At 44.0% G+C, this 27,761-nt stretch overlaps 2 protein-coding genes and 1 pseudogene across 4 annotated transcripts; 2 read left to right on the forward strand and 1 right to left on the reverse strand.

The window, feature by feature from the left end:
- Window positions 1–1,858: 1,858 nt before the first annotated feature.
- On the forward strand, window positions 1,859–9,858 carry LOC114793066 (cdc42 effector protein 2-like). 3 transcript variants are annotated; one of them, XM_028984701.1, is made up of 2 exons: window positions 1,859–2,194; window positions 6,713–9,858. In XM_028984701.1, exon 2 carries the CDS (start codon window positions 7,033–7,035, stop codon window positions 7,786–7,788), a length of 756 nt encoding a protein of 251 aa, XP_028840534.1. In that variant the 5' UTR covers window positions 1,859–2,194; window positions 6,713–7,032; the 3' UTR covers window positions 7,789–9,858. The 3 variants fall into 3 exon arrangements, with proteins under 3 accessions (XP_028840534.1, XP_028840536.1, XP_028840535.1); XM_028984703.1 differs by lacking the exon at window positions 1,859–2,194 and adding an exon at window positions 2,809–3,083; XM_028984702.1 differs by lacking the exon at window positions 1,859–2,194 and adding an exon at window positions 3,118–5,106.
- A 2,451-nt stretch (window positions 9,859–12,309) lies between these two features.
- On the forward strand, window positions 12,310–24,049 carry LOC114792726 (zinc finger protein ubi-d4-like). Its single transcript, XM_028984090.1, is given in 13 exon segments — window positions 12,310–12,367; window positions 14,148–14,308; window positions 16,390–16,500; window positions 16,587–16,768; window positions 16,997–17,032; window positions 17,034–17,090; window positions 17,527–17,608; window positions 18,256–18,297; window positions 20,735–20,872; window positions 21,172–21,303; window positions 21,410–21,522; window positions 21,787–21,868; window positions 22,042–24,049. Coding segments are annotated over 13 exon segments (1,251 nt in total). The 5' UTR covers window positions 12,310–12,335; the 3' UTR covers window positions 22,125–24,049.
- Window positions 24,050–25,301: 1,252 nt separating this feature from the next.
- Window positions 25,302–26,791, reverse strand: LOC114792725 (muscarinic acetylcholine receptor M1-like; annotated as a pseudogene).
- Between the last annotated feature and the right edge of the window lie 970 nt (window positions 26,792–27,761).

A 27,761-nucleotide genomic window follows, 5' to 3' on the forward strand; every position in this document is an offset into this window, starting at 1 on the left:
TTTGAAGGAATGAGTGTGAGATGGCCATCAGTCAACCCCCATTCCTGCTGTAAAATCTATGCAGGTTTTATGAGAAAGTGAAAGTGAAGTGATTGTCATTGTGAAACACTGCAGCACATGGTGACGCAACGAAATGTGTCCTCTGCTTTTTAACCATCACCCTTGGTGAGCAGTGGACAGCCATGACAGGCGCCCGGGGAGGATGGTAGATTGGGTGTGGGGATGGTACAGGGCCCAAGGGGACCTCAGTGGCATTTGGGATTCGAACCTTCTGATTACGGGTCCACTTACTTACCCGCTAGGTCACCACAATTGGCTGGAAAGAAATAAAAAAAAAAAAAAGTGAAGTGATTGTCACATGTGATACACAGCACATGGTGCACACAGTGAAATTTGTCCTCTGCATTTAACCCATCACCCTGAGTCAGCAGTGTGCAACCATGACAGGCGCCCGGGGAGCAGTGTGTGGGGACGGTACTTTGCTCAGTGGCACCTCAGTGCCACCTTGGCGGATCGGGATGCGAACCGGCAACCTTCTGATTACGGGGCCGATTCCTTAACCGCTAGGTCACCACTGCCCCAGTCTTTTTTTTTTTAATTGTCTTTTTTTTTTACCGTTACTAGCTGGCTAGCCGGTGAACCATTCTGCAGCATATGTTCATTCAAAGAATCTTGAATTGACTTAATGTCTTTGTAATGTTTTTGATTCATGCATGCAGTATAGACGCATTGCATTTGGCTGAAGCCCTTCTCCAGAGTTACGTTCACGGGTTAAACTCACCCAGAGCAAGTTAGCGGATGTCAGTGACCGTTTTCTGTACAACATGTATACACAACAGATTGGGCTTTAGAGGGTTAAGGACAAACTGATGCTCAGCAGTATCAGTTGGTGATAGTACCCCTTAGCAAGAGCTGGACGTTAAACTGACAAAGCGGAATAAATGAGTGGACTGGGTTATTAGCAGTATGTGTTATTCCGCTGACGTGTGTCGGAAACATGGAAAGCGGCTCTGATTTCCTGCCCTGTTGCCCATGGGGGGAAGCCTTGCGCCTATTTATTTATTCAGCAGTGGAATTCCCATGGGCCAATCGGCTTTCCTCTAACAGATGGAGGGAGATTCTCTGACAGGGGGAGATAACGGACGCTGGTAATGGAGAACATTATGAAAGATGAGAGGATGAAAGCCTGAATTGATTTATAGGTCAGACCTGCTTTTACCTGGACAGAAGAGACAGAAGGCTGAAGGAAGTCTGTAGGAGTCTGGCAGTGGAAATTGGATTTGGGGCTGAAGAGGTGTGAGCAGAGGGTCTGTATGCGAATTTGGGGCGCATGTGGATTCGAACACGGAGGGGGGAACAAAGTATTCTGAGCATGAATGGGTGATAAGTGATCGGGTAATGAGATTGGAATTCAAGGGATTCTGGTAGGCTGCCATATGTGTGAACTGGGATCTGGACTCTTTGATCTTCTGAAGATGCTGTTCTGCAGACATGGAGAGATGACTGCACCACCCCCTTTTGCTCTCAGCACCCCTCATTCCTGACTTTTTTTTTTATGGGTTTTAATGAACGCTTGCATGCACTGATTTCCACGCATGTCCGGTGAGGTGGTGTCTGGGTAGGACAGCAGGAACCCAGCAGCTTTTGCCCAGGCTCCAGATGAATTGTGGCCCAATCTTCGCTTCCCCTGTCCCCGGCCCCCCGGTTCCTTTCTCATGGGCCGGGGGGAGTGGACAGTGTCCAGCAGGCAGAGGTCAAACTGTGGGAGAGAACTGCTGCTCCTGTCCTCTCAGAGAGAGAGAGAGAGAGAGAGAGAGAGAGAGACGCCGCATTTCGGGGACGCTGCGTTGAGTGCGTGTGACGTCATCGTCGGGAACAGCGGGGCGTGGCGCGTCCCATTTAAAGCTCCGCGGAGCGGCGTGCGTCAGCGCGTCCCCAGCGCGTCTCCAGCGCCCCGCGTACCCGCCCCGGAGAGGAAGAAGGCGCATGGCAGAGTTTTACATCGGAGAGGTGGTTTTCGGCCGTCCGCATCAGCGCGTATACAGCCCGCCACCGGAACCCGTGACACGGCGGCAGGACGCGTCCGGAGGGGGAGGAGGAGGAAGAGCAGGAGGAAGGGTGTTCCTGCATCTGCATCTGGAAAACGTTTACTGCGACCCAGGAGCTGTCAGAAGCGAGGTCGGAGATTTTAAAGGTAACGCGGACCAAACCGAAGAACAAAAATGTCGAAATCAGAAAAATCGAAACCATTGCGGTGATAAAAAGTTAACATTCATTCATAGTCTATCATATTTGGGTTGGCGGTAAATGTAGGACTGTGCGCACTACAGAAAAGCCTAATTTCGACAGTTTTTTAGTGTGAAACGAATAGTAGCTTAGGTAGAGCAGCATTTTGTTCGCTTAATTCAAAATAATAGAAACTATAACTCCTACTCATTGATGAGTCTATTAACTTATTTTGGTAAAGGGTTATTTAGGGTCCAGATCGTAATTATGTCTTCTTCTGATGGAGGTTAATTGTATGAAGACATCTTTCCGACTTTTTGTAGTCTTTTCGTTCAGCGACAGGGCTGCCAGGACAAGACTTTCAAACTGCATTATTGTGTTTTAGAAAAGGCTGAAAAGGATGGACCACTGAATGCTTTTCGGTTGTGTTCGAAACGTGTGCGCATGTTTACGATGAAACGCCATTATACTGTCCGTGGTTTCAGCGGCAGTCCTGTGCGGGGAGGAGGGGTGTCGGCCGCGATCTGGCAACCTCGCTGCGCGCCGCCGCGGACAGCGGTGACAGCGCGCGCATTGTGTCCCACAATGCGGCTCTGGAAACGCGGTGACAGTGTCGTTCCGCGCATTGTCCGCCTCCCGAGCCTGCCGTGGGCTCCATTGTGGAGCCCGTTCAGCTTCGGCAGCAACATTTCGGCCCGCGGCCCCGCCCCGGGCCGGGGGGAGCGGTTCTTCGCGCGGTTACGGTTCCCACGTTAACTCTCCGCAGTTGTTTTGAAATAACTTTGCCGTGATGTCACGACCGGGCCCTTCAGCAAGTCGAGGCGCTCTCTGCCGGTGCTGAAAACAAGCCCTTACAGGTTTGGTTGGTTTACATGGAAGTGATCTTAGAAGATTCTGTGATTGGCCATTGTGTTGGGTGGTTTCACTGTAAAATACACCGAAACCTGATAACAGGCGTTGATCTGTCAGGCGGTGCGACATTTTACAGCTTTAACACTCTTTGTTTCATTTTGTTTGATTATGATCAACTGGCCGGGTCCTGACTGGAGAGTTATCAGTTCTCTGTAGCCTGACTATTAATGTGCCAGTAGGCTTGTGAATCCCAAACCAGGACCACAGGGCTGATGATGATGATGAGGGTGTGAGCGTTGGTAAAATACTGATCTGAAATGTGTATTTTGCCGTTGTGTAACAACATTAGTAGAATTTTGTGAAATGAGGACAGCATTAATGTTTCGTAATTGTGTGATTAACGTTTGCCTTCGTTTTTTTAGAGAATTGTGCTGTAGGGATTGTGTGTAGTCAATTCCCATGTTTTCTTACTTCGGCCTGTAAAGTACACATTGTTACAGGGCCTGGATTTTTTTGACCTTTGCAGCGACGCCCACCTCTGTAATGGAACGACAGAGTGAACTTATCCTCCATTTGGCCGTGGAGCGGCCGCGGTTCAGATACAACTACTAGAGTGGAGAAAACTGCATGCTTGTGAAACACGGTTAATTCAGAATCCCCAGAACTGGGCCTCAAATCCTAAACCCGTCCTGGTTTCCTAATTTTCTACTACAAAGAAGGGGATATGAGCAGTTAATTATAGAGCTGATGATACACACACACACACACACACACACACACACACACACCTCAGGTAGAGACCAGAGACCAGGATAGGATTTGGGTCTTTTGATGGGATCGGATGAATAGACTGGATTCTGTCTCTGACATTTTCATGCTCTATAATTTACTGCTGTAATGTGGTATTTTGTAATAACCACATAGTTTCTTCTGGGTAAGCCAGTGCTTAACAGTGTTTCTATTCTGCTTTAGACCCTTGGAACTCTTTTGCACTACATGAGCTGTCTTGGATGGGAATGTTAAAAGAGAGAAGGAAAAGATGGGAATTAGAGAGTGAAAGAGATGCATTCCTGACTAATGGCCCCCCTGCCCCCCCACTTCAAGCCCCGGTTCATTCCACTGTTGACCGGATGATTATTACATTTATTATCTGCATGGCTCAGTGAATCAGCACACACCGTCATTCCCCTAAAGGCAGCCATGCTGAGCTATCAGAGAAAGCCATTCCTCAACGGACACACACACACACACACACACAGCGCTTATCCAGCACAAAACTGCTCTATGCTGCATCTTCTCATCGTTGCACACACACACATCCTCACAGATCCAGTGTCTGTTATCAGTAAGAGTCATCCCTCAAAGGACCCGCACACACGAGCTCTTGCTCACTGCGTAGCCTAAACAAGCCACACAGCTCAGCACTCGGACACACACAATCACACGGTTCCTGTCCAAATCACGCAGAGGAAGTGAGGTATGTGATCCGATCACACAGACGCACACTCTCAACTTACTCCTCTGAGTCAGCGATGTTCCGACGCGCTGATTGGTAGGTGGAGTCATCAGAAATCTCTCTGTTGCGTGCACACACACACACACACACACACACACACACACACACACACAGTGTCCTTACAGAACCTGGTGCTAATTAGTCACTGTCAAGAACTGCTTACAAGCACATCACCAGTGATAAAAACAGCCCAGCTTGACGCCTCTCGCTCTGTGACGGAACATTTGACGGACTGGCGTGTTTTGGGGCCTGTTTATTTTTCCGGCTGTCCCACCCCCCGCCCAGCAGCAGCGTGCAGGGGCGTGGTCTTTTGCCTCATATGCGGGGAGGACAAAACGAATGCCACACGGCTGAGTATTGAAAAGCGTGTTTCCTTCTGAACTCCCGTTATGTGTTCAGAATCAGCGAAGCACATAGCCCGCGGGATTTACGTTGTGGCTGATATATGAACCTTGTTGAGCGCATTTTGCGCTGTTCTTCAGTTTGCGGCATGTTGTCAAGGGACTTCACTGGTGGGTTCTGCTGTTCACTGGTATATTTTCTGATGCATACAAGACTGTAAGTATTATGCAAATGTTGGGTTGGGCGCTTTCCTCGCAGGGACAATGGGAAGGTATTATTTTGTTGATCTGCATGCGAAGTACCCTTAATCCCTGAATGAACCTCTCCCTCTCTCTCTCTCTCTCTCTCTCTCTCTCTCTCTCTTTCACCACTTTAAATGTGCAATATGTGCTGGCGAGGCTGTCAATTGCCCTCCATTTTCTTAGTATGTATTCAGACCTATGGTTCCATGGGGTACTGGTGTCGCTTTTCAGCCACACCCTGCCCCCTACTGTTCTGTCCATTCTGGGCTGAAGTAGAAACATAGTCATAGTCATTGCGACCTGTGAAACTGACAAGAGTCTGCTTTATATTTGGCTTTGACATATAATCAACAATGTCATATTGTCCAGTGTGATATGCTTTCTTCCTTATGGTCCTATCCCTATTCTAGATGTTTTTATGCACTAGTACTCAATAATAACAAATCAGCAGTACTTCATGGTTGAGCGTGGTCCAAATCTGGGGCATTGGTGGCCTGGCGAGTAAGGAACCGCACCCGTAATCAGAAGGTTGTCGATTCGAATCCCCAACTGCCAAAGTGCCACTGAGCTTCCCCACACAATGCTCCTTTTATGGCTGCCCACTGCTGATGGGTTAGAAGAAGAGGACACATTTCGTTGTATGCACCATGTGCTGTACTTCACAAGGACGATCACTTCAATTTCACTTGACGTTCAAAATAACCCATGAAGAAAGAGTATCCAGTCTCACAATCTTCACCATTTCACTAGTGCATCTGTAGGTCAGGTATAGGTGTCCCAGGACCATGGCCAGCTACCAAGCCCAACATGCATGTCTAAGCATTCCAACCCTACTTTATAAATAAACAGACATTCATGGTTCTTCCAAGGATACTTATTAAGTGAAAGTGAAGTGATTGTCATTGTGTCCTCTGCTTTTACCCATCACCCTTGGTGAGCAGTGGGCAGCCATGACAGGCAACCTTCCGGGTCCGTTTCCTTACCCACCAGGTCACCACTGGCCCATAAAGGTCTATTCAACATCATTTAGATGGTTTTTTAATGTTCAAGACAAATGGGAATTTTCACTGATTTTCTTGATAAGTTCTGAATTTGCCAACGATTGCAGTTTATACGAATTAAAAACCAGAGACAAGGCTCTGTAGGGGCGGCACAGTTTGCCAGAGGAGCATTTTTCCCATGCTGTCCGGCCAATGACAATACCCTGTGATTGTTTTAGTTCCTGTCAACTAATTATACACTTGAAATGTTGGATTTATTTGTCTTCATTTTTTCTGCCTGGAACCCTGTTTATGTGCTTATTGCTTATGTAAGCAGTCCTTTTTACAAAAAGCTGATCTTTTTCTAGACCCTTTTTGTGTAAAGTCTCTGAGATGTTTCCTGCAGCAGCTCAGCAGTTGTGATTTGTGCATTTTTCATTACCTGGTAATCAAAGGCAGTAAATGTGTTCTTTGCATTTATTTTACACTTACTTTAGGACAGAGCTCAGGCTTCCTTAATCATCTCTGCCTTTCTGTCCTCTGTTTCGTTGAAGGTCCTGAGAGAACGGGCAGGAATTGCTGATTCTGGAGAGGAAAACAGAAGGGAGATGCACGAACCAGTCTCTGCCTCACTTTGAAGTTGTTCTCCACGAACGAGAAGTGCCACAGCCTTTACTGTCCCTTTTTTATTCCTTCTTTGTTATTGTTTCATTCCACCTTCCATTTGCCTTCCTTGAAGCATTATCTTCCTCTGTTCTTTACTCTTATCTTCCTTTCTCTGTTTCACACTATCTTATTTCTCTTTTCCACTCAACCAAAACTCAACCTGTGGCAAGTTTTCACACTCTGTTGTCCCGGAGGGAAAATTCCGGAAATGTCTGCCAAAGCTCCCATTTACCTGAAGCGGCGCAGCCGGAAAGGGAAGAAGGAGAAACTTCGGGATCTGCTGTCGTCTGACATGATAAGCCCGCCCCTGGGCGACTTCCGACACACCATCCACATTGGCAGCGGAGGTGGAGCGGACGACCTCTTTGGCGACCTCTCCTTCCTGCAGGGAAAGTTCCACCTGTTGCCCGGGCAACAGGGTCTCCAAGCCCTGTCCCAGTATGGAGGTGGGGATGGGTTCCAGTTTAGTCGGACATCGAGCGTGAGCACCCACGTGCCCTCGTCAGAAAGCTCGCCACTTCTTAAGAACGCCATGTCACTTCCTGTCATTGGTGGCGTCCAGGCGCTCACTCTACCCAACACCTCCACCAGCCAGCCCGCCCCGCCTGTCATCCAATCAAAACCCAGCTCCCCGCCTCCTCCCCAACAAGCCCCGCCTCCAAAGCCTCCCAGACTACACCTGGAGGATCGCTCCCTATCCTCATCCCCGCCTCCTCCTGTCCTCGCGTCTCCTGAGCGGCCGACTCGTCTCATCCCATCATGGCCCGTGGAGGACAGTATCACTCCAGAGGAGGACGGTGTTCAAGAGAGTCCCTACCTGTCCCATGCTGGCTCCCTGCTCTCACTGCACCTGGACCTTGGGCCATCGATTCTGGACGAAGTGCTGCAGATCATGGACAGCCAGAGAATGGGGGGCCTGAATGGTGGCTGCCTCTCAGGGGGGAGACAAGAGATCTACACCTGAAGTGCCTGTCCCCTTCCCAAACAACACTACCCCCTCAGTGAACCTGTGGTACGCCCTTTACTCCAGATTCCTTCACCTCTGCTTTTTTTGTTGACAAGTAAGAGTCCTTTTGCCTCAAGTTGGTGCTTCCAACCAGTAATAGACTAAAAGAGAGCATTTCATTCTCCATATTTTACTTAGACATTTTAACGACTCGTTTTTGTGAATGCGTGAGATGTGGACCGAAAAAAAGAGCCACTGCACTAAGTTCTGCTTTGCTGTTACCTACCCTTCTGACCATAAGCACTGGACCTCCGGTTACGCTGAAACTCTACACCCCTTACAGGGAGCTGCAGAGAGCCTCTAACGTCCTTCACTTTCGTTGGCAGAGCACCTGCCTCTGCTGTGTACACCAGGGCCTGTAACCTTGGCCTGGATTCATCTGTGCAAGTCTTGTATGCAAAAAAAAACATTCTGTTCCTTCATCTCTTTAGTTCTCTCTGAAATAGTACCCAAAAATGTTTGGTGGTTGGGAACAAAGTGCATATTCACTGCTGCCTTAATTATTACTGGAATAAAGAACAAAACAACTGCAGCTGTGCAGCTGGGAAGGCGGAGTCCCCGTCCAAGGAGCTGTGACGTAATTTTCTGGCACGTTTATTCTTTTGCAGAGACTTGAAAGTGTGGCTCCATGGATCATGTCTGTCCCCTCTGGGTGCTGCTGACATTTGAGAACGCGGTGGCCCTCTTCTCACCCCGCCACATCCCTTTCAGGGGTAGTGAGTTTCCGTGGCTGTACCCACCTGGTCCTGCAGTCCAGGATCGGGTGGCTTCATATTTCACTGGAGCAAAAAAACAGAATCAGTCACTTTGTCACTGCGGATGAACAAGCAATAAACTTTATATTAGCAAATGTGAATGATGCACAAAGCCGATGCTACTTCTGTATTTGCTTTTATCTTCTGTTCATTCAGACTAAAGTTTATTTGTGTTCTTATAACAACTTTTGTAAGAAACATGGACCTTTTGGCATTTCATTTTTCAGTGACGCAGTTCCTCTGAAAGTGCTGAAACCAGGCACAGAAAGCACAAGATAGTTGAGTTTAACGAGGACCAATCATGTAAACATTTTGCAATATTGTTATGAAAATTTGTTCATGAAATCTCAGTGCTGGTAATTCACTGGTTAATGTTTTATTAATTACCCTAAATCATATATCCACCCTATAGCAGGAGAGATCGGAGCTACATTTAACCACTAATGCTGTCATGTATCACTGCAACAAATAGGACTGTGTGACAAATTAAGCATGTGTAACATATATTAAAGCCAAGAGTTTTTGAACAATTATTAATTACATGGCAGACTGCAAAAAGTGGTGAGGAGTTGCAAAACTCTACTAAGAAGAGGCCCAGATAAGAGCAGCGGATGTGTATTAATAGTTGCCTATCAAGTTAACAGCGTATTTCTCCGTGATTAGATGTTCCAGAGCGGTTTTGGAGCTTCTGAGTGTAGTTTAAGCTGTTTCCTTTGTCTGTTTGCTGTTATTTAAGTGAACAGTGAACTCTGCTCTCACACCCCTCTGAAGCCGGTTAGGACCTGGGAAGGGGAGAGCTGCCCCATAACCTGGTTCTCTATTCTTCACTCTCCTCTGGGAGTAAAGAATATGTGTGAAATCATTTATGACTTATGGTTTTAAAAGAAAACAATCGGGGATCGGACTGCATCCGTTCCTCAACATTCCATGAAATAAACATCTACTCATGTTCATAATGTGTACATTTCCTTATCATGTGACCTTCCTCTTAAGAAAGTGATGTGTTGGGCAAAATGTTAGCTTGTACACATCTTATCACTGTTGAACCACTGTGAGCTTCACTCCCCACCTCGGATTTGTACACGTGCAGAAACAAAACATCTTTTCCCAGCTGCTGTGACAGTTCTGTACATAAACTAATGTTTGATCTTGCTGCTACTGTATCAGTTAGCTACAATCTTACATGCTGGGATTATTTGTGCACTTTGAATATGTGTGAAATGTAGTTCTGGCTGTAAGACATTATGAATTAAAGTTTTTCTTGTTGTTTAGACACGCTGTGTCGTGTGTGATGTTTTTGCAGTTTGTACGCCGTGTGTGTGTGTGTGTGTGTGTGTGCTCAGATCTTGCTCACTGTCACCCATCTACTCTGCTGAATAGCCCTGGGAATCGTTCCAACGGGCTTTATTAACGTAGGCCCTGACCCCACCACTCCTGCCCCCATGGGAACGCCGCAGGCAAATAAAGGGGAATTTGTAAGAGGAACGCTTAGATGGAAGTAGACAGAGTGCAGATTGACAGATTGATTGATTTGATTGATTAAAACAGGAGCTTTTCCCCTGTGCTACTGATTTCCTTTACGCTGATCTCTTGGTACACCATATCAGTCATTTATCAAGCATCTTAACAAGTACCATTAAAAAAAAAATGTTCAATACAGATGGTTTTTCCTACTTTTGTAAATCATTTGGTTGAGTTTATTGCTGACAAGGGCACAATGGAATTAACTGGATTTGTGATGGTGGGGGCTCACACATATGACTCTGCGGATTAACTTGATAACCAAGTTTGTTGATCACTAGGCTACCTTCTGGATGAATAAATGTGAAGCGTGAGGACATTTTGAACAAATAAAAGCCGCTTTTGGTTCACTGGCCTTTAAACTGTTGGGGTAAATCGGGTAAGAAGTTCTGCCAGAGCCTTCGAGCCAACAACCTAAGATAAATTGTTGAAATTAGCAGAAGAGGGCCATGGCCTTTGTGTATTGACCTTTAAGTAATCCCAACATTGCCTGGTTTATAGCTTCATTGTGTGTGTATATGTCTGTGTGTCTGTGTGTGAGAGAGAGAGAGAAATAGACAGTCATATTGCCCAGATATTCAGACCACACTTAACAGAAAGTTTAGTGTTCATTGTTTCAGATGTTAATTACGTAACCTCAACAATCAAATACTAGCAACTCACGAAAAATAGCCCTGCTAAGTATTTTCCAACCAAACAAGTGTGTTTTGTTCACTGTCTCTCTTCGATCGCCCTCAAGCAGTTGGGGGGTATGAAGAGATCCACGCCAGCAGCAGCCTGTCCCATGCCTTTTGCGTGCATGCTTGTACAGATTGAACACAGAAACAAACCCTGTTTGTCTGTGTTTTCTCTATATGGAAAAACTGTTCAGTCCCACAGGCTGTTAAACACACAACCCTTTAGACTTCAGAGTGTGTGTGCATGTTGCTGAAAAAGGCACAGAACAAGAGAAGCCTTCGCCCGTTAAGCACAACGCTTTGTGTGTGGGCTGCATTCACAACCTGTCAGCGGCCTTTGAACGAGGAAAAGCAGTAGGGAGCCGAGAGATTTGGAGGGAGGAGTGGGAGACGACTAAAGAGCATTATCTTCCAGACAACGTTTGTTTATGTCTGTCTAGTTTTAAATCTGTTCACAGAATAAAACATAATTAATTGTAATAGCACCCATCTGGGTCCTTGGTTCGGTGGTAATCTTTATTAAATACATAATTAACACTCATTAGATCCACATAAATCCCATGAGGGCTATGTGTTGAGAAAGCCATAAAAATGTTCAATAATGAATTCTTTTAGTAAACACAAGGCCTGCCATCTTGAATTTTTGAAATTCTATCCTTTTTTCTACATTCTTTTGAGTGATGGAATTCTGGTATTCTGGCTGTAGGGTGTTTCAGGAAAAATAACACCTGTGCTGTAAACCATGGGTGTGTATGGTGGGTCATCGCTAGTGGGGGTCTTTCTGGGTGGGGAATTCTGTGCATTGTACTTAGATCTAGTTGGCTGAGCTGTAATGCTATTATTCCTGACTGACTGGGTAAATCTTAAAAGCCAAAAACCCATACGGACCTCTTTGTCCAAAAGTCCCACCCATAAATCTGAGCACATTTAGGAAACCAGGGCTTACTCTGAAATTTGAAGACATCTCAATTTTATGGGAAATGGTTACCATGCTGTTGTAATACAGAGAGGAAGTGTCTGCCTGTGATAATTCCAAAAGATGTAAAGAGGTTGCAGGGTCACAAAGGCCTCACTAAGTTAACACAATCATCTAATCTCAGACAGGATCCTCACGTTATGTCCACTTCACTAAAACAGCATTATAACGCCCCCTGGTGGAAAAAGTGAGTAACGAGATAAAATGCTTTCTGCATTCTTGTGGTGCAACGCTTCATTGCACTAGCTAACTCAGGGAGGAAAATAAACTTCTGCTCGCCATTATGAACTGTCAAACATTATTTCGCGTGACTTGTTCTAAGCTTCTAAACATCATCAACAGAAAACATTTCATCGAGGTGAAAAACACAAGCTCGTTCGTAAAAAAACGATTCTGAAGTAAAATGGGATTTAAAGGAAAGCTACACTGAGGGGAAAAAAAAAACATTTGTGCACATAATCGTTCCCATCCTGCTCCATCCTAGTGCTCTTCCTTTGACCAACATGACCTTTCTCCGCCAGCCTTTCCAGCTGCGCATGCGCAAAGGTGTCCACAGTGTAGCGCAGGCGGACCAAGATGGCTGCGGTCGTGGAGAATGTTGTCAAACTGTGAGTGTTTTTCACGCACTATGCTTGTCAAACGTGATTTTTTTGCTCGAGTCCCAGCCCTCGGTTTACACGGTAGGCGGGAGCCGTGCTGTCGGCAGTTACTGTCAAGGCCTCGAAGTTTAAATCGGCGCGTTTTTTCTTCGAGTGGTGGCAGCCGCGAGCTGCGCTACGAGTAGTTAGCTTAGCTGAAGCCCACACTGGCAGCGAGAGTCCCGCAGCGGTCCTGTCCGAACCCGGCCGTCGGTGGACTGCATGCCCCTTTGGTGGTGGAGGACGGTACACGCGAGAGAAACCTGTGCGTGGCGTGGTTCCTTTTTTGCGTGTTTTTCGTGTCTGTGTAAGTGGCGAGGAGCAGGGGACACGCCAGCAGGAACTCCGCTATCGAACGAGTTGTCAAACGCGGCTTTACGTCTCCTTCTCGGGCGTGTGCGTGTGTGTTTAAGTCGTGGAACTGCTTCTGTTAGTCCTATCGCTGTTTTTTTGTATAGGTCGCTGTCTTGAGCTCGATTGCTCTGCCCCGTGGTTCTGCGGAATGATTAATTCCGTGTATAGTTATGCTTTTTTTTTTTTTTAGTTATTTTTATGAATTTGTCAGGTTGCGCTTGGGGTCCTGATGACGTCACCCTCTGGTCGCATTTCACCACACGTGGAATATTTTTTTATTCCGCCTGTTCCTGAATACTCCAGGACCGGAGACCAGATATTCGTTCGGTCCCAGATGGAAGCGAACGAGCGCGTAAAGGGCGTTTTTTTAACAGGAAGTGAGCGCTTCCGTCTGGCCTTTCCGCACTGAAACTCGCCCTCGTGGGTACAATGTGGGGAACGCTTTGTACTCACGGGTGACGTTCACACAGACAGGAAGCCACGCGCCTGCCCTTGTGATGACAGTGTTTGAAATCACTCAGGAGTGACGCTTTCAAGGTCAATTTGGTGGGCTTTTAAAATCGAAAATCAAATTTAACGTCAGTAATGTGTGCAGCATTGATTTTTTTTGGGGGCACTGAGTAATCATTCCATCTATTCAGTGTGAGCTCCTTTTACACCTAAAGTAATCGTGTGTGTGTGTGTGTGTGTGTATGGGATATATATAAAATTTGGCCTGCAACTACATTAAACTGTAACTTTTTTTAAAAATCTCCCACAGCCTTGTAACATCTGCCCATCATGGCTTTTTTTTTTTTTTTTTTTTGAGTGCTGACTTAGCCAAAGTGTGAAGGCCCCCGATGGCAGAGCTGTTGTGAAATGACGGCCCTGTTCCCTTCCAGCCAGTTGGCTGTTGCCAGGCCAACAAAAGAGCACCTGCTGATGCATTCTGCGCTCCGCCTGAGTCCCTGGCCACAATGACACAGTCTGGCTCCCCGCTGGACGGGGCTTGCGCGCACACACGCTCACAAAAGCCTTTGAAAGGCGTCCTGTGGAGCGCCGGCCAGGCACGCCAGCGAAGCTTTGAAGTTTAATTATCTTAAGCTGATTTTGGGATAGAGATGGGTAGAACCTGCAGACAGGATGGCGCTGCTAGAACAAAGATGGACATAGCTCCACTGCAACGTTCCTTCAAGCTGGGCTGGCATAGTTGGTTAGCGTTGGTGACTGGGGAGAGTTTGGGTTCGTCTTGGCAATTAGTGTTGACTCTGAGACATTTGGATTTCTAAATGTCTTGTCCTTGGATGACCCTCCTGTCTGGTTTGCTGGCTATACATCTATTTATTTATACGCACATATTTTGCCTGCATATTGTTTGTGTATCAGTGTGTATCGTTCATTGTGTGTGTGTACGCAGGCTCGGTGAGCAGTACTACAGAGATGCCATGGAGCAGTGTCATAACTACAACGCCCGATTGTGTGCCGAACGCAGTGTCCGGATGCCCTTCCTGGACTCTCAGACCGGAGTCGCCCAGAGCAACTGCTACATCTGGATGGAGAAGAGACACAGAGGACCAGGTGCGGGAAGTACACACACACACACACACACACACACACACACACACACACGTACCCACATTCAGAGCCTCTTGCACAGATGGATAGGAACAGGAAGGTCTGTGAACAGCTCCACTTTTTTTTCTTCTCGCACACATATTGTAGCATTTATACAGCCATGATTGTAATGGAACAGGAATACACACACACACACACACACACACACACACACACACACACACATATTTGATTATGCGTTCAGGTGATTCTCTGGAAAATGAAACCAAAATGCTAAAAACAAATTCTGTAATATTTTCACTTAGTACTCAGATACTGTGGATCAACATTTAATTTAATTGTATAAAAAACTGTAGCTTTAGCAGACATTTGAAACACGGCTGACTCTCTTTTTACTAATTTCAATAAAATTCAAGGCAAATGATCATAACCCAGACATTTAAAGTTCAGTTCATATATGCTATATTAAAAATGCATCAGAAAATTGTAATACAATGCACCATATTTTAACTCTCAGTTCTAGCTATCATATGTTAAACTTGATCTTTTTTAGCTTTAAGCATCACACCATCTTGGTCATTTTAGTTGTGTACATTAGTATTGCATAAACATTGTGTTGCACAATTTTGACATCCATTATGCATTGAAATATTTGGTGCAATAGATTTGTCTGAATTCTGAATACAGAATTTTATTGAGTAAGTAAATTTTTCTGTGTTCTGTGCATGACATGGCAAGTTTTCAAACTGCTGGTATGGCTTTTGTCATAACTTATATACTGAACTACCCAGTAGTAAGGCACGACAGGTACTACATACATGTCACACTTGTTCATAGTTCTGACCACTAGTTATGGGGATAAAGAAACCACTGCATGTGGTGGTATGTGTACATGCAGTGTACTTCTTGAAAGCAGTGAAGTGTGTCTTCACAATAAGCCAGGAAGGACCGTTTCATACATTTAAAAATGAGCCGTGAACCTGGCTACAAGTTGACCACCCCTCCTTCCCTGCATAATTTCTAATATCCACGTTCTGTTGCTTCATGCACCCTCACAGTGAATGTCTGTCATTTACATTTGACATTTACATTGCTACTCCCAGTTGTTGTCTGTCTGTCAGCATTTCAACCTCGAAAGTGCAGTTTTACTGAATAGATTTAGCACATTTCCCTTTCCATGGTCTTCTGCTGTCCAGAAACTTGAATGTTATTTCCCACGTCTATAGATGACCTAGGTGGCAATGTGTTTGTCTTTGGACATTAGGTTACACAATTAAGCTGAGTGAAACGGAAAAATCGGGTAAAACTGCTCCTGCGATCATGGCAAGTGTAATCAGTTTGCAGTTATTCAATGACCCGGCTGAAAAGAATTTCAAGGTTATGACACTGAACATATGATTTGTTCTCAGTTACATCATATCTATTACGTTAATATACAAAATTTTTTGCTGGAACATTTTCTGTTTGGTTCAGTCAGTTTCTTCTGAATCCTGCCAGGGCTTTCCTCAGTTTTTCTTAATTATTATAGTCCCATGGCGTTGTTGGTTTTAGGCGCTGTCTGTTTAATTCAGATCTCCGGCCATCAGTAGGAGACAGTGAGGACTTTTTTTTCTATTTTGTCCTCCACTGAATTTAATTTTAAAACCCATCCAGTTCTGGCCTGGTGATGTAATGATTACATTTTTTTCCCTTTAAAGAAAACTTAATCCTGGAATTAGTCTTAGGCTACATAAAATTATAATAAGAGCTGTAATTTGAAGCTATTTGTCATTATGAAACAGTGCACCCCAGCACACGCTGCACACAATGAAGTGTGTCCTCTGCTTATAACCATCACCCTTGGTGAGCAGTAGGCAGCCATTACAGGCGCTCGGGGAGCAGTGTGTGGGGACGGTGCTTTGCTCAGTGGCACCTTGACAGATTGGGATATAAAACGGCAACCTTAAATATGATCGCAGTGACACAAACACACAGTTTGTCATTCTTTTTTTTTTTTTTTTTAAATGTAAAAATGAACAAAAGTTTTTTTTTTTTTTTTTTTTTTTTCCTCTTTCTTTCTTTTTGTTTTGTCATTCCTTTTATAGGCATGGCTCCTGGGGCAGCTGTTATACGTACCCTGCCCGACGGTGCGCGGAAGAAGAGGCGAGCCCATCCTCCAGAGGACCCCAGACTGGCCTTCCCTTCACTAAAGTCAGGTACGATTTTGTGTTGCACTGCTGGTGTAAATTTGAGTAAATGTGTGTGTATGTGTGTGACCCTCTGCTTGATACCCTGTATGCAGAGCTGGATCTGGGCCTGAAGAAAGACATTCTCACCTCTTCTGACGGCAGCAGTCTTGAGGCCTTGCTGAAAGCTGAGCCTCTGGATAAGCGAGCTGGGCTGGATCTCCGAGGTCCCGAGGATGATCCCAGTGGAGCCGATTACTCCTCAGGTGGCCTCAACCCTGCTGCACGAATTCGCAAGGTACCTCAGCATGATAGCTTGTGTAGGAATTGATATACTTTTATACTTTTTAGGCTTCCGACGCATACTAAAAAGAAAGTAATTACAACCTACAATCATCCAATTAAGTTTGAAATAACTTTTTCTTTTTTGTTGCTTTGTTTGGGCTTCAGAATGCCGTTAATTGAGTTTTGCTTATGGGCCATTTCCTGTTGTGTAATATTTGACCTGCTTTACTCTTATCTGCAGAAAATTCTGGAGCCTGATGACTTCTTGGATGACTTGGGATGATGAAGACTATGAGGAAGATACTCCCAAGAGACGAGGGAAAGGAAAAGGAAAGGTGAGGACTGTTATGGGGATGAGACAACATATCTGATGCTTATTTGGTTGCTGATATAGGTATACAGTACCCTATAGGTTTCCGCTATGAGGTGCTGTAGTGACCGGGATTGTGTAGTGATTGTGGTGCTGATTGACAAAATTCAAAACAGAAATATATTGTGATGTATCCATCACCAGTATCCATTTAGCAGCTTATTACCAGTGATTACAGGATGCATGCCTATACATCAAAGATGATGAGATTTATGCAATTTGGCACAGAAAGATTTTTCTGTTTGATTGCATCTTGGTCGGTACCACTAAAGTTGTGAAGTTCAGTGTCCAACCCAATACACACATATCATAATCGTATAATCAATTCTCTGCTGTTCCCACCCCTAGTGCTAGCTGACTGCAGCGATGTCAGTGGTAAAAATGGACTTGCTTTTTGCCAGGGTCGTGGTGTCAGCAGTACCCGGAAAAAGCTGGATGCCGCAGCTGCCTTGGAAGACCGAGACAAACCCTACGCCTGTGACAGTGAGTCCTCACACTCAAAGAACACAGGCAGATGGAGTCCATTTAGGGGAGGGACTTCTGGAGTTCTGGGCCTTGGTCTTATTGATCATTCTGTGTCTTGCCTTTATTCCCTAATATATGATGCACTCCCCAAACACTGCCAAAATAACACCTCAAAGATCTCTCGCTTACTCTCTCTCTCTCTCAGTCTGTATGTCTGTCTGTCTCTCTCTCTCTCCCCCCTGTTCATGTAGCTGTCTGATCTCATTAAGCATACAACCACTGCACTGAGTTAGACAGCTTTGCAGCTTGGAGACATTTCATGCCTCTTTTGGTAATTTGCACTTTACTTGAAAGTGCATATCTTTAATCATGCACATCCATCCTGGTTCAGTCAGTCAGCATAATAGGTTTCGTTTTGAACTGGTCCAAGGCTTTGCTCGTGTTAATTTTTTATTTTTATTTTTGTCCCCTCAGGCAGCTTTAGGGCATACAAGTCAACGTCATTCTGTGTCTATGTTTGCTCCACATTGTTGAATTCGTCCCATGTGCCATGAAAGTGTGCAGCCCCCCCACTTAATTTTGCACTCTGTGGGTGTTTAAGACTCTGAGTCCCTCTGTCTGTGCTCTCTCTTTTTTTTCTCTTGTTTCTCTGTTCTCTCTTTCAGACACTTTCAAACAAAAGCATATTTCAAAACCTTCTGAACGAGGTATATTTCTCTCACTGCTTTTTCTACTTTCTTGCCTTGTGTCTGCTCATTTGCTTGTTTTGTCTCCTTCAGCCCCCTATTTTTTAAGTTGAGTGTGTGTGTGTGTGTGTGTGTGTGTGTGTGTAGAGGATAGTGTCGAGCACATGCTTAGTGTGTAGCCTGTAAAGATCCAGAGACCCCCCCCTCCTTCTTCCCCAGAGTTCCACTGAATTTCTGCCTCAAGTCACATTAGCAAACAGCATCTTGATTTACTGCTGATTATATGGAAGATAGGGTTGCTCTTCCAGTCAAAGTTACTTAAAACTATGCCATTAGCCCATTGGTATGATGTCAAACCAAATGGCAACATTTTCAGACAAGTGTCTGCCTGTGTGGCTCAACTGTGGGATGCCACACACCCTCATCACACACCCTAATGACGCGACTATTTCCCGGAACGCTGGCCTATGAATAAATTCTGCTCTCAGCAGCTGATCCCTCCCTTTTCCTCAGCTTTTTAGCCCAGATGGTACTGACTTGGCAGAAACCAGTAAGGCTGGTTTGTCTATAAAAGCAAGGTGCTGCATTTCCAAGTAAAGCGTTTGGCATGTTATTGCATGATCCGAGTGCAGCCAGAGGCTTTCTGAAGTCATGCTTAAGACTTTCCGTCCTGTTTCTGTTCGACATATGTTATTTCTAACACTATCTTCATTTCCTAACTGGAAATGATCACGTCAGTGTAATTCAAAATTTAAGATGACGATGACATTGAATGATTTGTTTAGTCTAACTCCTCACTTTTCCATTTAAATCAATAAAAAAGTAGGAAAATACGTTATATAAATACGGTTGCAGTGGTTATGCTGCTCGGAAAAATTAGTAAAATGCCCTGATTTGTTTTCTCCCAACTTCACGTTTTTAAATGTCTTTCTTTAAGAACATTTGCATCCCAAAGTTTTTGCCTTTTATCTTTCCTGTTCTCATCTTCTTTCCTCGTTTGCCTCTTTAGAGTGAAATAGTGCCTCTGCTTTTGTTTTGAGCTTGCTTGAGATGGGTCTCCCTCTTACTGTTTGATTTGGGGTGGGGTTGCCTGGGTGGACGCGTGTCTGCTTGTAAACCACTAACATGAAATGATGCTGTGTGTAACTGGCTCTCGCTAACGTCTGCATCGTTCTGAAATGCCGTTACTGCCATTTTCTCTGCAGGATATTCATTCGCTAAAAATGGTCAGGGCTTGCATCTCTGCAAGTATGTTCCTTTTAAGACCAGTGATCAGACTAAGCAGATCTAAAGAGACACCCCTCCCCCATCACTTACCACTTAACAAAGCAGCAGTTCCATCAAAAATCCATTTGGACAACACACTGATAAGATTGAAATCAGAAAATTTTATGCAGAATGACGAACCTTCGTCCACAATGTAATTTTGAGAATTGTGGAACAGGACTGTTTTGCTGTTCAATTTTGGTTATGTCTCCTGATAAATGGAGCAAGAATGAAGAAAGGGCCAGGAATAGAACAGTGTTGGCCATATTTCTGTTTTCTGGCTGCTTTAAACCCACTCCTGTCAGTACATTGGCAACCCAGCATCTTATCTCATTTGTGACTATGGCTCACATTGCTGAGTCTCAGTGCCAGTAATATCCAGCCCTGTGACCCATTACTGATGCTTTTCCTGTTTCTTGTGACTCACTGCAGTCTGTTGAACTCTTACCACATTGCTACTGATAGTCGGAAAAAATACAACATAAGCAAAATATAATGTGAAAGTGAAGTGGTTGTCATTGTGAAACACACAGTGAAAGGCATAGCACACAGTCCGCACAACAAAATCACCCTTAGTGACCCAGCCATGAAAGACGCTACCTTGGAATTTGAACCCACACCTTCCGATTGTGAGTCTGCTTCCTTACCCGCTAGGCTGCCACTGTACTCTTCCGACAAACTATATAGGTCTGAAAGCACAACAGTTTCAGGATATTTTGAAAGTGTTTCAAAGATTAGGTCGCTATCTCAATAATTATATTTAACTTTATTCTGGCATCTTACAATATCAATTATGCAGTTCAGTAATGACAAATATAAGTAATCAAGTGTTGAATGCGTCTAACTTAAAAACATATACACGTACTATATATAAACATATAACGGACTATATATACACACACTAGTATGTGTATATACTACTGTATATATAAAAAGTTACTTTTTTAATGGCAGATTATGTGATATAAAAATGTAATACTTTGAATAATAGTTGAATTTCCCAACTTTAATGCGACCCGTATAATTTAGTTTAAGCGTAGATATTTTTCTGAGACTAAACTGTGTACTTCTGTGCTACTGACTCTTGTATCTCTGAGCGTTTGGCATGAATACTACATTGGTCAGTACTGCTACTAGATAAATTATCTCCTGGAGAGGCGTGTAACAAGTCTGCCTGTGTTTCTCTCAACAGTCTGTGGGAAGCGCTATAAGAACCGACCAGGGCTCAGCTACCATTACGCCCACTCCCACCTTGCAGATGAGGAGGGTGAGGATAAAGATGAAGCAGATCTTCACACACCGACTCCACCCCAACAGGAAGAGCCAAAAAGTGAGTGTCCTGAAGATGAATCTGTAATTGGGAAAATTATTGGGGTCACATCTAGGCCACATCCTTTATTTTAAATGCATAAATAAATCAAATAATGAACATTGCTCCTCTGTTCAATACAATGTTACTTCAAGATGACAGAACATGTAGTTAGTCACACTGGTTAAGAGCCTCTTTTAATGTTTCTGTTGTGTTTTGTGAGTCTTTATTTAAAGCTTAATGGTTCACGACTGTAATGCTTCTTTGGGGGTTCATAGATGAGTATAAGAATTAGGGTTTTTTTTCCCCACACCTTTCAGCACCTAAAAAAGGACCAGATGGTCTGGCCCTGCCTAACAACTACTGTGACTTCTGCCTCGGTGACTCGGCCCTGAACCAGAAGACTGGCCAATCAGAGGAGCTAGTGTCCTGCTCTGACTGTGGACGCTCAGGTAAGTGACAGTATTGTCCTCAAATTCACGCCATGGTCAAATCAGTGCTTGTCATTTGTTTGTGACAATAGTGGCCCATTGACCCTACTTGAACGCATTTCTCCAGGCCATCCTTCATGTCTCCAGTTCACTCCGGTCATGATGGCTGCAGTGAAGACGTATCGCTGGCAGTGTATCGAGTGCAAGTGCTGCAACATGTGTGGCACGTCGGAGAATGATGTGAGTGATTCTTGCACAACATCATTTATTCTGTTTTATGCACCAGATGACCTCTGTCACATTGGTCATTTCATTGATGGTCTTTCCCTGTTATCCACAATCGCGTACATAAATACGGCCTTTTAGAAACCCTACCAACACTCACTTTTTATGAAATGAAAGTGTAAACAAACTGTCCCTGTTCATTCCATTTAGGACTGTGTTAGTTGATGCCCCAGTCCATGGGGATTGCGAATAATGTAGTGTTTGTCTTTTTGTCTACAGGACCAGCTGCTGTTCTGTGATGACTGTGACAGAGGCTACCACATGTACTGCCTCACTCCTCCCATGTCCGAACCCCCCGAAGGTGAGACACTGATTCTCTCTGCACAGCACATTTTACTGTAATATAAAAAATTAATTAATTAATCATGACCCTTGCTTCTGGGTTGGTGTGTATCGAGCGGTTACACAATGTTTACAGGATTTTTTTTTTTTTTTTTTTTTTTAAACCACAACTTATGTGCTTTGCTGTTACAGGAAGCTGGAGTTGTCACTTGTGCTTGGACCTGTTGAAGGAGAAGGCATCCATATACCAGAACCAGAATGCGCCCCCATCGTGATAGTTTAGTTGGGGGTCTGAAAAGGGAAGCCTACTTTACCTAACAATACAGAAGATGGAGAGAGAGAGAACAGATCCTCCCACTTTTCCCTTATTCCCTTTTTGTCTTGCAGGTTTGATCCCAGTATGACTGTTACACAGTTCAAAGTTCAAACTACACTTCGCTTTTTGTTTTTAACTATAAGTCTAAAAGACCATATTAAAACATGAATACGTAATATTTGATACTTGACTACACTAGGTTATTTTTCTTCAGTATTTTTCAACTGTGGTCATTTTTTAGCTTTGCAGACACCCAGTTGAGTTGACCTTTCACTCTGTTAGCAAAACAAACACTCAACAAAACACAACACTCACTCGCCAAAATGCCAGAAAACAAGCAAGAGACTCATTCACGCCAGTGGTCTGACTCCATTCTGTGAGGGGCCCATTAGTGTAGTGTAGAATAAATAATTCAGGACTTGATTTGTAGATTTTTTTTTTTTAATATGCAGTTGAAAGAGAAGCTTGACCGAATCTGCCATCTTGGACTGTGGGATCAGGATGACAAAAATATTAGGCCATAATGACCCTCAAGGAATGGAGTCCTGTTTTCTACAGACAACTCTTATTTCTGCCACTACTGCATCAACACATCAACAGTTGAAATCATAATAAGAAAAATGGTAAATGTGTTTTTGTATATTTATATATTTGTATAGCTTATAAAGGTTTGATGTATTTAAAAATCTCGAATTATAGAAATGGTTGATTTTTATCCTAACAATGTCTGATGACTGGTTATCTATGATGAGGAACGAAGGAGTTTAGTGTGTGTTTGTCCACGGCCCAAATAGTTTTAATAGTTTACAGCAGATCAATTGTGTATAGAAAGGTTGCACATTTTAAAGCTGTCCTGACCTGTATGAAGACTTGAAAGTCTGTCAGTTCTTTGCTATCTAGAATTTAGAAGAGAAAGAGGTGGGATATCCAGTTAGTTTAATAAAATGGCTAAAGTGCCCCCCTGAGGTTTGTATTGGTTAACAATCAAACTTAGTCTATGGAATCTGTCCACTTTTATATATTCAGCACAGACATCTTGGCCCATGTTACTGGTCATATCTAATCATAATTAATAACTGAGCAGTGTGGTATTAGCCAGAAAATCTGCTGTGCAGTATTTCATGTTTAATGAGCTCAGAATTTATTTTGGTTAGTAATGACGCAAATATTAATATTTGGATTATGTTTGAAGAAGAAAATGCTTTACTGGACTCCTGAAAGACACCATTACCCATAATTCCCAGGGTAATGTAGTATACAAGCTTAAATGTTTTTGTCTCGTGTTGAAAATGAGTTTCCTCTTAGGAAATGTGACATTGGATAAATAGTAAATAAAGAATTATTTAGAATACGAGCCAATCCTATCCCAGTTTTTTTTTCTCCTTGCTCTTGGCATTGACAGCCTGCTAGGGGGCAGCAGCAGTATTTTTGAATGCTGTGTAAATCTTGGTTCAGTTCAAAATCCCCCCTCAGCATGTGACTGTGTTCAGATCGGTTTGTAGAGGCTATGGCTGGAATAGTCATTGGAAATCCTGTTTGGGCTTGTAATTTAATATGCGTCTTTTGCACTTTTGCTCCATTCAGGGACTCCTGTAGGTGTCTGATTAATGTTGATGTGGTGTTCACACGCTTAAATTTGCATAGGGTGGTTCAAATTGAACCATTGCCCTTTATTGTAGTGGCTGAAGGCCAGGAATAGCAACCCATCCACACACTTAAATTACTGTTAGTCAATCAAAAATGGGAGTGAAACTAGGCAATTCAAACTAGGCAAATTAGAATACATAGAATTTTTTTTTTATTACAATTAAGTGCACCAGAGAATAATTGAGAATCATTGTTTTGGTGTATTTGATTATTAAATAGCAACTGTTTACAAATGAATTCCTACTGTTTGAGTTGATTAAACCCCAACAGCTTTCTGCCTGGTTTGAGGACGCGCATCATGTCATAAAGAGTATGATGCAGTAGATGTGCAGTAGATCTGCTTTTTCTGCAATCACTTCAGTGCATGCATGTAGAGACTTGGCTAACACACACAAGTACACACTTCACTATGTTTTATTATTTTTTTTAACTGGTCTAGTCACTGATTGGATAGTTGAGGTGGGTTTTGTAATATAATTTATCTTAAATCATGTTATCAATAGGCAACTAACAATTCTTAAAGCATTAATAAAGTAAAACTTTCTTTCTGCTGTCATTTTGTCTGTTTTAGAAACAAAGTGGCCATTGGTTATAAAGGTTTACCCATATTATGTCAATTTCATTTTGTTTGATTTAAATTTTTTTAGGTTTACTTTGTTTCATTATGGAATGTTTTACGGTACAGTTTTTTTTTTTTTTTTTTTTTTTTTTTTTTTGCTTCTCCCTCAAGGAAAATAAAATTCTTGGCACTGAAAAGCTGCTCATTAGTATTGCTTTCTCTAGGACAGTGAATGTTTAATTTGGTGTTCAGAAGTGTTAATCTGTGTGTAACTTTTTGTTGTGTGTGTGGTGTGTGTGTGTTGTGTGTGTGTGTGGTGTGTGTGTGTGTGGTGTGTGTAGTCCCCATTTTAACAATTTGCAAAGCTGTCTTATTGTCATCACAGGAAAAAGAGCTGCTCCACAGACACTTTACAGGCACATGTTCAGAGGAGACTCCCGCTGCTCCAGATTTTTAAAAGACGTGTACACAATAAAACAAGCTCCACAGACGTACGGCCTGAGCATTAAGTGAGAGGTTTTATATATGAGACGGGTGGACATGTCTAGTTCATGCAAATGTAAAAGCATACAACCACAGAGTTTCAATAAACATCATAAAGTGGGCTTTTACTTTGACTTTTACTGATGTGAAGTTGAGAGAAGGCATAAGAGAAAGATCATGGCCAGCAGGAAAGGGGTGGGGGGAACTGCTGTTGCTATGAAGCAGGCTAGTTTGTTGTAAGGCACCAGGGGAAGATGAATTTACTTCAAGTCTTATATTGGATTTGAAACCCTCACAACCCTCACCCGTGGAGTGAGTACTTGAACGGGTGTCTGCTGGCTCTTTCAGAAATAAACCCGTTTCCCCCCTAGTGGATGTGTTTAAAAGCTTCAGGTACAGTGGCATTATGCTTACATTTGCATAAGAGGATGCATTCATCAGAGGAGTTCAGACGGTGCTGCAGGTCTTCTGCACCCTAACGGAGGCGTGATAGCTGCACCTGCTGTTCTCCAACCTCCTGCAGTCGCCTGGACGGCAGAGCAGCAGCATCTTGAAGGTGACCCGGAAGGATTTGTTGCAGAGGGCATAGCATACAGGGTTGACCGTGCTGTTGATGTAGCACAGCCAGTAGCCTATCTGCCACAGCTTCTCCGGCACGCAGTAGGAGACGGATGCCAGCACCATGATGTTGTACGGTGTCCAGGTCAGAATGAAGGCCAGCAAGATGGCACTCAACGTCCGAGCCGCTTTCTTCTCCCTGATGATCATGTTCCTCCGTCGCTTGCCTTTGTGATTTTTGAAAGGGCTTTGATCCAGCATCCTGCATCTTTTTGGTGACGACTGGTTGGATGACACTTCTGTCATGTGGACAGCTGCTCTAGGCGAGATCTTGATCCTGCGACACTGGCTTGCTGGATCCTGCAGTTCTTCCAGCTTCAGTGCGCAGGCAGGATGTCTGACCTCTTGCTCCATTTCATCCTCTGTGGATGATGAGGCCATTGCATTATCATCCTCCTCTTCATGGTCATTACACACTGTTGGGATACTCCCGTCACACCTTTGAGCTGCCAGGGCCAGCACCCCTTGCACCTTATCAGTTTGAGGGGTCCCCTGCATTCCTGGGATACAGTCCCTAGGACCCTCCCACCTTCTCTCCAACTGCAACTCTATGGGGTCTCTGATGCTGCTTTGAGTGCTGCTTGGATATGTGGATCTCCTGTCGGATCCTTCTGGAGTCCCTCCGCTGTTCACAGAGCCCAGAAGTACTGCAAGGCCTTTGGCACGATTCTCAATCTCCCAGTATATCCTCCAGTACAGGATGATCATGATGCTTACCGGAAGATAAAAAGCAGCAATGGCAGTGCCATAAGCAAGCACTGGAACCTTAAGGAAAGGGATGGAGCAGTCATGGTCCTCCCTCACCTGCTTTCGTCCAACAACATAAGGCCAGAACAGGATAGCTGGTCCCCACAGGATGAAGGACACCATCCATGCCAGTGCGATAAGGAGTGCTGCTCGTTTTGGTGTCCGCTTGGCCCGATATGTCAAGGGACGAGTCACAGAGAAGTACCGGTCGAAGCTGATCACCAGGAGGTTCATGACTGAGGCGTTACTGGCTACGTAGTCCACAGCCAACCATAAGTCGCACGCCAGATGTCCCAAGGTCCAGCGGCCAGTGATCATGTAGGAGGAGTAGAGGTTCATGGACACTGTACCCAAAATCAGATCTGCCACAGCAAGACTCAGCAGGTAGTAGTTGCTGGTGGTACGTAGTTCTGCATTGACCCGGAAGGAGATGACTACAAGGAGGTTAGCCACGATGGTAATAATGGAGAGAGGACCAGTTACTAGAACAATTAGGACAACTTCCCAAACCTGGTGTCCCCAAGTGGATCTGTGGTTGTGTTGGACATTTGAGAAGAGCATGTGGTGTTCATTTTCCTGACTGATCAAAGGTATCGCAGAGCCGGAACCATCACCTGAGAAGTTTGATGCACGATTCTCCACGTTTCTCCAGGTTGACATTTGGAGTCTTTAGACATTGTCCTCCAGGTACTGTTAGACAGACGGAAGAAAATATTGTAATGTTACTGGAAACAGTCTGTACAAGGAAGCACGCCACTGCGGGTGAAATGCTTGGATTCTCCAAGGTGAGAACTTGATTGGTGTTTGGTTTATTCAATTGGGATAAAATCCCTTTGAAGATTAAACCTGGACTGTACCAGGAGTCTGCTGCTATGCAAACAGGCTGCCAAACGAACGTTCATCCTTCATAGCTGCTGCTTCAGAGGAGCACCATAAAAGTCATTCCCACCCGCCCTTTTTACTCCTGCCAGATGTTTAAATGCAGCATCCAGGCCATTATTGCCTGGCCAGGATGAAAGTCCATCAAAGGAGCAATTAACATTTGTCTCTCTAATTCTGATTTAGAGGGAAACGTAGCCAATCAGAGTGGCGGCTGTAAACCCACAGAACTCATTAAGAGAAGGAGGCCGACTGGTTTGCTCACATTGTTTGATGTACTGCCTATATTTATCAGAGGGTGTGGTCCTTCAGATAAGTCCATTTTTTTTTTATCACAGCGCATGGAGGAAATTCAATAAGAATTTTGCTTCCTGTGAAAATATGATCAGTTTCTTTCTTCCTTTCTTTCTTGTAAAATTGCATTGATGTGTTTCGACATGTCACTGCAGTAAAACGTGACATAATTCAATGTGCAAAGAAAAAAATTCTAATTTGCTGTTACAGTTGTTAATTTCTGCCTTTCGTTAAATATAAAATAAATATCAACCTGCTGAATATAAAGTTAAGTGAACTTGATCCTAATTAAGCAATGGTTAGAATAAAAACTTATTTAGTCATCAGTGAACATGCTGTCAATCTTAAAGCAGTAACCTTTCAGATTTT

This window comes from Denticeps clupeoides, chromosome 6 (genome assembly GCF_900700375.1).
Source record: "Denticeps clupeoides chromosome 6, fDenClu1.1, whole genome shotgun sequence".
Classification (NCBI taxonomy): Eukaryota; Metazoa; Chordata; class Actinopteri; order Clupeiformes; family Denticipitidae; genus Denticeps; species Denticeps clupeoides.

Coding starts and splice junctions, on each gene's coding strand:
- LOC114793066 (XM_028984701.1), top strand. CDS start 7,033: ATGTCTGCCAAAGCTCCCATTTACCTGAAGCGGCGCAGCCGGAAAGGG.